Here is a 9,479-nt window from a genome sequence, read left to right as displayed (position 1 = left end):
AAGCCTTGGGACCTCTTTTATATACGGTCTATGCTTGGGACGTAAACAACTAGCTGCACCCGTGTAATGTTTTAATCTAGTTATCTCAACACGATACCTTCCGGTGTTCATTTCACTACCACAAGTCTCTGTTGCTCGTTATACGGTCCAAGGGAAGGTAGTTTTTACGTTTGATCTAAAACTGAGCGTTAATTAGGTATGTATACTTTAAAGTTTAGTATCACTTGAATGTTTTATGGCTAATTGCCACTCTGTAGTCTTTACTGTAGTTTGACTAACTTTAACTTTTGCATATGTTATCTACTGAAATGACATTTCCCTCAGTTCTAACGATTAAAAGTTAACTTTTAATCTTTGTACTCTTGTCTTCGTCGTATAGGTCGAAGTTTTACAAAATATTGATATTAAGGTATTTTCTAAAGTTTATTCACCTCCTAAATTGTTAATGTGTAATTCCTGGACACTTTCTTTTATAGTGGCGTTAAGAATTTCAGTGCAGTCTTAAACTATTGCTATATAATAATGTACATGAGAATAATTACATGTATCAGGTTTATTTATATTCTAGATCAAAAATATCTTTAAGGTCACTGAGCCTCAAAGCCAAATGTTAAACTAAGGAAGAGTGAGTTTTCTCTCTCTCTCTCTCTCTCTCTCTGGGGTATTATATTAGTCTACTTAATTATTAGGCAATCACCTTCCGAAAGAAATTTCCACTTGTAACCAAAAAGTAACAATAACAGGCTACTTTATGATCCTTTAAAAAATGATCAGCTCATAATTCTGGCGTCTTTCAGGCCTTTGTTTGGTCAAGTAGTGGAGTACTTGTATGCTGTGATGAAACATAGTCCAGTATAAAGATCACAGCCTTCATGTATGATGCAGACTTTTGCCTGAACAATTACATGAAGAAAAGTAGCTTCCAAAAGCTGTCAGTATGGTCAATAAATTATTTTTACTCCATCATCAACTTAAAAGGTTTCAACATAACATTTTATGACTAGCTAGCAGTACTCCCTCACCTGACTGGCACATAACTTACCCATTAAGGCCTCCTGCTTATAATGTTCATTTACTTCATAATAAGATTTATCCTTGGCCACATCTTTGAGTGATTGATATCTTGTACCTCTGACATTCTGGCTTAGACTTGTTTTTTTTTTCTCTCTCTGAGATGTAGGCTGTCAAGTTGCTTTGCTTATATCATCATCTTGTAGAATGTCTTTGGCCCTTTTTGCTTACTTTATTTATTTATATATATTTTTACTTTCTGTTGTCACAAACATTTGCATAAGGAGAGCGGAAATTGTGTTTTTAATTGATTTAACTTCTCTGTAAATGATGGGTGTACGTTTACTGTTTGTTTAACTCGACCATGTAGGATGTTTTCAACTATGATGTTTGAGATGCATTTTATATTTCATGTATATCTGAGAAGGGAAATGGAGATTGCTGTGTTGAATAAATGTTTAATAGCTTATGAACAGTATCTTTATAACTGCTCATTTCAGCCACTTAAAGCCATTGCTTCTCTTTTAGCCACTGTGTATGTGCCTATAACTTTTCCTTGATCAGTTTTTTTCATGTATTGTTTTATCAAAGCCCTAAAATAGGAGTGAATGACAATTAATTTTTTGATTTATGGTAAATTCTATATAGGTTCAGATGTGGTTTTAATGTGGATGTTGCAAGAATCTGGGATTCTGTTGTTTACGCCTTATTTTTTGTGAAATCTATCCTCTTCTAGGTCAGCCATGAGATTCTACTCTCCTCTCCTGTTCTGCCTTGCAGCAGTCATGTCCTCCACTGCTGTCTTTTCATATTCGTAAGTACAGATAATACAGGAAACACATACAGATGACTACAATAGTGGATTGTCTGAGGGATGTTGCTATTTTCTGCATTTGTTTTTGTTTGTGTATGTTTTTTTTTTTTTTGTTTGTTTTTTTTTTTGTTTTTTTTGCATCACCTCTCTCCAGCTAATCTTGTCCTATCAATTTAGTCTTGTATGTCATTTAATATGAATAACAAACAAATTAGAGGCTGCTAAAAAAAAATGTCTGTTTATTTCAGCCATATGTGGACCAAGTTGGTGCTGACTCATCACTGGCCCATCACTTTCTGTTCTGTGAGTGTCTGTCTTTATTTATCACGTTGTATCATGTGCTTTTCATCAACTATTATAAAACCAAAGCCAGATTTGATTGTTTTTGCACATCATAGTGAAAATAATTTGTTTGCAACGCTACCCGTACCTACTGTATTATTTACTGATATTAGTGGGATGTTTTTACTCACGTATTGTTTACTTAAGATCCAAAACACAATTGTTTGATGATTACTCGCCACAGATTGTATATAATAAGGTTACAAGATGTAGTCCCTTCGCCACAAAAAAGTCCGCCCTTATTGTTCAAAGACTAAAATAATTTGTACCAAAATAACAGCTGTTTTTATCAGCTAACATGAAGTTGTTTGAAGAAGTAAAATGTGGTTTGATGGGCTAAAATGCAGAAGTGTGCTTTGTAGCTGTCAGCAGTGTTTAAGGTATTTATTCCTCTTGTAGTGTTGCTGACATTCAGCAAAGTAAACATAAGACAGGAAAAGTGAAGCACCCTCTGGTAATTTTGTGGCACACGTGATGGTGATCTCGTACAATTTCTGTTGTTAGGAATATTTTGAGTATCTGCATCTTGAGAAACCAAAGTATAATAGAAGGAAAACAACATCCTCATGTCTATGTAATGATGTAGCCAAAGGCAACCTTTTAGAACAGATAAGAAATGTTTCTAAAAGGCAAATTAATCACTTGTTATTATTAGTGGGATGTGGGTGTACACTGTTAGCTTTTGTCTAAATATATATAGTTGAATGTGTTTATTTTCCATCTGGCTTTATGACATGAAACAGCCATCAGCCTAATCAGTGCCACAAGTGAGGTAAATGTTGTCAAGCTGGTTTGAAGCATTGTCAAGTTACATACTTGTCTCTTGGGATCAGCAGAGGAAAATCAGTTACTAGATGTGCTTTTGTCACCATGCCATGGGTTAATCATGAGACTGGCTGTGTGTCAACAGGCTGGTGGGGTGTGGTAACTGTCTGATTGTGGTTACAGTAGATTCTGTAAGTCACAGCATAAGATAGATATCCTTTATTTTGTACTTTGTGGTTGCATTTTTCTAGCTTATTATGCTCTCTTGAGAGCCTTTCTGAGCATTCAGTTTGTTTTTTTCTTTTACGTAAGTGGCTGCAGAATAGGTTTGGTGTGTCAGCTAGTTTCTAGTTGATGTGGTTTTGCATACTTTTTTATGTTCTTTATTTTATGTTGTGTATAATTGTTGCTTCAGTAAAGCTGAACGTTATATTACAACCATCTTAAACACAACCCGACTGCATTACTTTTAGTTAGGTTTATTTGATACAGAGGTTATGGAACATATAAGTAGCAACTAAGGTGCTCAATTTCCAAATCAAGGGTGGGTCCATGTCAGCCTTGAGAAGCATAAGCTTCTTAACTAAGTATACAGTATATGATGGCTAGTTTGAACTACGGGATACTGACTCTGTGCTGTTTATACAGTATTATTGTTTTTGTTGACAGTATTTATTTATTTCATATGTTTCAGATGGAGCACTGTCATCCCAACATTAGCTACTGGACGCTACATGGACTCTGGTAAGTGTGTGCGCGCGTGTGTTTTTTAACCTTATTGGAGTGAATTTCTGTATGTGTCCACATGACAAGCTATCTCTGTCTAGAATTAAAACTAGAACTTTGTGTGTTTCAGGCCAGATCAGGGGATCAACTGCAATAAATCATGGCATTTTAACTCTTCCCAAATAAAGGTAAAACACTGTTCAGAACAAATATATTTGTCATTTGGTATTAAACTTATATTATCTTTCCCTGGACTGTCTCAAACTGGTAGATTAATTAGAAGTGTCTCCAGTTTGTAGCAGTGAAACAAAGTCTACTGGCAGCCAGGACGAAGACAAAACACAGGAACACGTTTTAGAAATGCAAGATGATTAATTTCATACTTGGTTTGAGAATTTGAGTAGATAAATGAATGTGTTACCCCTCCCTACACAGAGAACTACCTTCTCTGATCGAATCAATGGACCTCATTTAGCAACCGTTCTTATGAACAAATTCGTTCTTACATCCTACTTATGAACATTTTACGAAAACTGTGGCATTCACCAAAATCTTTGTATCTAATTCTATCGCTGGTCTTTCTAACACCATTGGTTCAAAAGATTGCACACACACCAGATCCGTTCCCTCAGCAACAAGAATATCCCTCCTTAAATGTCTAAGTCACCTGTGACTCTCAGATCCACCTGCTGAATGTGGTCTTTAATAATTAAAATTTACTACAACAGTGTCTTTTATGGTAATAATTACTTTTATTAAGAAATTAAGTTTATTTCCTGGTTAATAACACCTGTTACTCAGCTGGAGGATTCTTCAGATGCACCACTCACTCCGTAGGTGAATCGCGTCTTAAAGTGATGCCACAGCAGCTGGAAATTTGCTTTACAAGCTATAGAAAGTACAGCAGGCTATGTAAAAAAATTTAGTCTGTAGTGTACCACTTTCCTCTTTAGCCACAGCACCACAGGGATGTGCATCATGGGACCAGACTGGAGGCTTCTGTCCAAGTTCAGGAGTAATTCAATCCGTTTATCTGTAAAGCCGTTTTTTTATTATTTGAATTATTTATGATCAAATAAAGACTTTTAAAATAAAGAAATCCGGCTTCATTGCACATCTTTATTATTATTTTTTCTATTCATTCATCATTTTGTCATTCTGTTTGTTATTTTTCCTCATCTGTTTCTCTTTTGTGCCCATAAAGCACGACCTTTTATGGGCATTTTTTTGGGCGTTAACCTATGCAAAGTAGGGCCGGCTGGGCCGTCCTTTCTACTTAAGGGAGATTAGCATTCACCAATCTAAGAGGAAAAATACAAACAATTCTGCGGTCTACGAGCATGTTCATGAATCTGACAAAGGGTTTTCATAAAACTTCTAAAGTACAACTTAAGAACAAATTTAAGAAGATTTGTAAGAAGATATTGGTGAATAATATGTTTTTGGTGGTGTGTGCTTTTAGGACCTGCTTCCAGACATGGAGAAGAGTTGGCCTGACCTGCTTAACCCTTCATCTGCTGAATTTTGGTATATATCTGATCTGCCAAGCTTACACTCCTGTTATTGTTATTGGTGTTTTAGCTTTAAACATTGTAGTCCTGCTAATATTGCATGTTTATTATCTTTATTATTTTTCTGCACATCTGTTTTTCAGTGCAGCCTTACACAGAGTTGGATGTGCCAGTTATGCACAATGATCCTAATGAACAATTACATCACTGTAAAATAATTTCACTTATAGTAACGGACAGCCATGAACTTTGAGCGTAAAGACAAATGTGTTTGCTATCATCTTTTTTTCAGAATAGTTTTTTTTTTTTATCTAATTGTGCACAGTTTTAATTAATTATTTCTATTTTACAGTTTTTAAGATTTACTTCCCCTCGGAATAGCTGCAAGAATTTAGTATGCAGAAATTTGTTCTAGTTGATTTTTTTTTTTTATTGTTTTCTCTTCTGTTTGGATTTGTACTTTTGTCCCTGCATACAGTATGTATTTGTTATAGTAGTGCAAATAAGATATAAGCGCATCTTAGTGACCACACTAACTTCACGAGTCGATTTTAGGAGCCATTTACTTCAATGTGTACATAAAATAATAAAACACACTGCTTGCATGTTTTCAACAGGAAATATGAGTGGCAAAAACATGGGACATGTGCAGCCAAAGCAGATTCACTGAACAGTCAACATAAGTACTTCAGTAAGGCACTGGAATTATACCATAAACTGGATCTGAGCAGGTACACAATAATGACACATTCTCACACATACACATGTACACACTCACCCACTCACTTTGTTTATCTAGTTTGTTGTATTGATGTGATGTTCTGTACCTCAAACCTCCATGTTTGCCATCCACAGTTTATCTCCTTGCATGCTTATTTTAATTCTTTTTGGTAACAGCTTTTACTTTAAAGATTTTTTTCTGTTGTTGCAGCGTCTTGAGGAAGTTTGACATTATCCCATCTGAAAAATACTACACTGTAAGCATTTGTTTATAATATCAAATTATAGGTAAACGAAGATCTGATCTTATGTTAGAAATATCTAATAACTGAATGTGCTTCCTACTGATATGGTCACAGCTACTGTCTTTCACTCATGCTCTTCTCTCTGCTCCTGTTGTGCAGTTTTCTCAGATTGAAGGAGTGATAGAACAATTCTATGGGATCAAACCTAAGATCCAGTGTGTCCATCCTTCAAAGGTATACACTGCTAAATTAATTTATGTAAGGAAATCATGTCTACATTATGCATGCCGCCACTTTCCTATAATGTGGAAAGTCATTTTTTGTTGATTTTTTTGTTAACAGAATGCTGAAGCCCAGATTTTGGGGCAGATCGAGATTTGTTTCGACGCTGACTTCAACCTGCTGGACTGCGAGAAACGGCTTACAATGGACGCTATTTCAGAGGGAGGTTGGGACCATGACGCGGACATCAACAGAGCATCTGGATTCATGGTGTGTGACCATGACATGCCAGTTTTCTACCCACCACTTCCATGACATTCATGCATGCACAAACTGAAGTGTAACAACACACTAATCTAAAAAAAAAAAAAAATGAGCAATACAATGAGCAACTTAACTTTTGTTTACAAATACAGTCTAATTTAGTTTGCACACACATTTAGGGATCATTCATTTTATTTTTCAGGCTTCACAATGAACATTATACCTCTATTGATGATGTGTAAAAATGATTCAGTGCAGTTTGTTTTTGTGCTATATTTGTTTTTACTGTGTGCCAAATGTTTTTAGTTTGTTTGTTTATAGGTTTTATTGGCGTTAAAGTTAGTTCACAAATGCCTCTTTGAAATGACAATGAAATAAATCCAACACAACAATTGATAATCATCAATACTGCTGAACCAGTTTGCACACAATACTAACCAACATGCTTATTTTTAAGGTTTTTGGACAAAAATTTGTTATATTTTGAAAACCCTAAATGTCTTTCTTTGCAACATCTGTATATTTTATGCATTATGAACATAAGTGACAGTTATCATTGACTATCTTTGGATCTTTGCCAAGTACATGCACTTGAGTTAAATTTTTCCTGGTTAGGTCTGTGCCTCTGTGGTGCACGGTAAGAACTGGACAGCTTCAGTTCTTTCTGCGCTGTTGATTTTTTAGAAATGAGCGATTCTAGGAATGTGGAAAACTCAAGAAAAGCACATTGCACAAGATGTCACACAATCTCTTTGCAAATCGTTGCTGCTCTGAGGCCTGCATAATGGCACATTTCTCTCTCTACTGGTTGGCTGTGGCTTTTTCTATGAAAAGATTAATCAATTCAGTTTAAAAGTAAATGATTGTTGCAATATCTGCAGTCGACGATGCTGTGATGTAAAATTACTGAAATGAACAGCTGAACGCTGTAATTTGTAATGTCAATAAAATATCTTGAAATTCTTCCTTAATTCTTCATTAATTGCTGTGTCTATAAAATATTCAGTACTGTGCAAATATCTAGAGCCATCCGTTATTTCTTCAGATATTACCAGGAGAAAAGGAAATACTTGCAGTGATTATTGACACGGGTTTGTACTTTTTAACTAATTGGAGAGTTAATATTTGGTGTTGTCTTTGTTCTTCAACAGAATCTGAACCCCTTTTAGACTCCTCTTCTGGAACGTTTTCCAGACTTCTTGAAGGACTTGTCAAAGCTCCTTTTTGGATGTTTGCTGCTTTTATTTCATTCTCCATCAACACTGCTTCAGTAATGCTAAAGTTTGGGATCTGAAGAGGATTCATCACTCCATAAGAGCTGTTCTCACTAATTTTCAGTCCAGTTGTGTAATTTAGCATCTCACAACCTTTTCTCCTTTCCCCTCCCATAAGGATGGCTTCTTGACATCCACCCTTCCATGGAGACCATTTCTAATGAGGCATCAGTGAAGGGTAGATGGATGAATTAAAGGGTCCAATCCATCTCTCATGTCCTGTTGTCAAATCTTTTTAGATTTTTTTCTCTTTCTTAATGACATAATTTTGAATTGCTGTTCATGTACTGTAATTTTTTTTAAGGCTTGCAGCTTCTTCTTTTGTCCTCCACTTGACAATTTTACTTAGATCTATTGAAGACCAAATGCATCATTGGTGCAAGTGCATCTGGAACACATGCACCACCCACATAATTCTTAAAGTATTGTTCTAAACAATTTGATGTCTTCTACTCCCCAAGATAAGTCATGTTTCTTTGTATGTACAAGACAACTCAAAGTGCTTTACAATTATATTTGAACAAAGGGTTTATTGATATTCTGCTAATAAAAGCAGTCCTAACCCTCACAATTTTGCTGCCTCCAAACTGTAAGTGGACACACTGCACACCATTCTGAAATATGTCAGATTTTTAGATAATAATCCGTGGGAGTCACCTTAAAAGATACCATCCATCAAACTGTTATCTGGGATTTCTCATACATGGAACTAAAGAAACATGAACAAATTATGTCTTTTTCTGACAGGACTGGACTTGAAATTAAAAAAACTGAAAATATCTTCATGAGAACTTTGGTTCCCTGGAGGTAAATTATGAGTAAATAAGGATTGCTTATGCACATGATTTGTCACAATACCTTTTGTAGATGCATTTTAAATGCATGTAATTCACAGTGAAATGCAATGTTATGTTAAAATGCATTTTAATGTTTTCCTCTTTATGTATGATAATGTTGTATAGTCACAGTGCTATATTTATTTTTTATTTATAACTAGGTGAGTCAGTTGAGAACCTGTTCTCATGAAGACCTGGCCAAGAGGCAGAAGAAAATTTTAGTCTGTCTGTCAGTCAGTCTATCTGCACGTATAAATATTAATGTTGTGATCTCCTTACAGAGCCTTAATCCTACCAGGACAAAGACACCAGTCCATAATCCTGAATCTCCGCCCACAACACAGCACAGCAGACTGACTGAACACTTCTGATTACATTTTCAGTGGTGCAGAAATGCCCCAAAACAACATACCATTTATCCAACTGTTGTCTAAATCCTGTCAAACACTTGATGGCAGCACCATATGCTCCACATGTCATATTTCAAGTTTAGGGATCACAGTTGGAGCATTTGATGTGAACTGGACTGAAACTTTCTTTTAGAAAACATTTCAGCTCCGGTCAACTGTACACATTTTACTCAGTTGACTGGTAGTCCTCATCTACCCTCAAGCGTTGATCAATTTGGTCTCCATTGCCATCTCTCATCCTCTCTCGCCCTATGGTTATGTAACACTGCAGCTCTGCAAAGCTGCTGATGTGACATATCCAAATACCTACCCGTCCCCCCCCCCTCACACACACACACA

At 35.8% G+C, this 9,479-nt stretch overlaps 1 protein-coding gene across 1 annotated transcript; it reads left to right on the top strand.

Moving 5' to 3' along the window:
* On the top strand, nucleotides 1-7,580 carry rnaset2 (ribonuclease T2). The gene is made up of 10 exons (XM_041981239.1): nucleotides 1-196; nucleotides 1,748-1,825; nucleotides 2,074-2,128; nucleotides 3,627-3,676; nucleotides 3,789-3,846; nucleotides 5,121-5,185; nucleotides 5,787-5,900; nucleotides 6,101-6,146; nucleotides 6,294-6,368; nucleotides 6,477-7,580. The coding sequence occupies exons 2-10, from the start codon at nucleotides 1,755-1,757 to the stop codon at nucleotides 6,669-6,671; spliced, it is 729 nt and encodes a 242-aa protein (XP_041837173.1). The 5' UTR covers nucleotides 1-196; nucleotides 1,748-1,754; the 3' UTR covers nucleotides 6,672-7,580.
* Nucleotides 7,581-9,479: the final 1,899 nt, after the last annotated feature.

Source organism: Melanotaenia boesemani, chromosome 1, assembly GCF_017639745.1.
Source record: "Melanotaenia boesemani isolate fMelBoe1 chromosome 1, fMelBoe1.pri, whole genome shotgun sequence".
Lineage (NCBI taxonomy): Eukaryota > Metazoa > Chordata > Actinopteri > Atheriniformes > Melanotaeniidae > Melanotaenia > Melanotaenia boesemani.
The sequence above is the reverse complement of the archived record's forward strand: the minus strand, read 5'-3'. Positions and strand labels throughout refer to the sequence as shown.

Coding starts and splice junctions, on each gene's coding strand:
- rnaset2 (XM_041981239.1), top strand. CDS start 1,755: ATGAGATTCTACTCTCCTCTCCTGTTCTGCCTTGCAGCAGTCATGTCC. Junction 3,677..3,788: donor TGGACGCTACATGGACTCTG/GTAAGTGTGTGC, acceptor TGTGTGTTTCAG/GCCAGATCAGGGGATCAACT. Junction 5,186..5,786: donor CCTTCATCTGCTGAATTTTG/GTATATATCTGA, acceptor TGTTTTCAACAG/GAAATATGAGTGGCAAAAAC.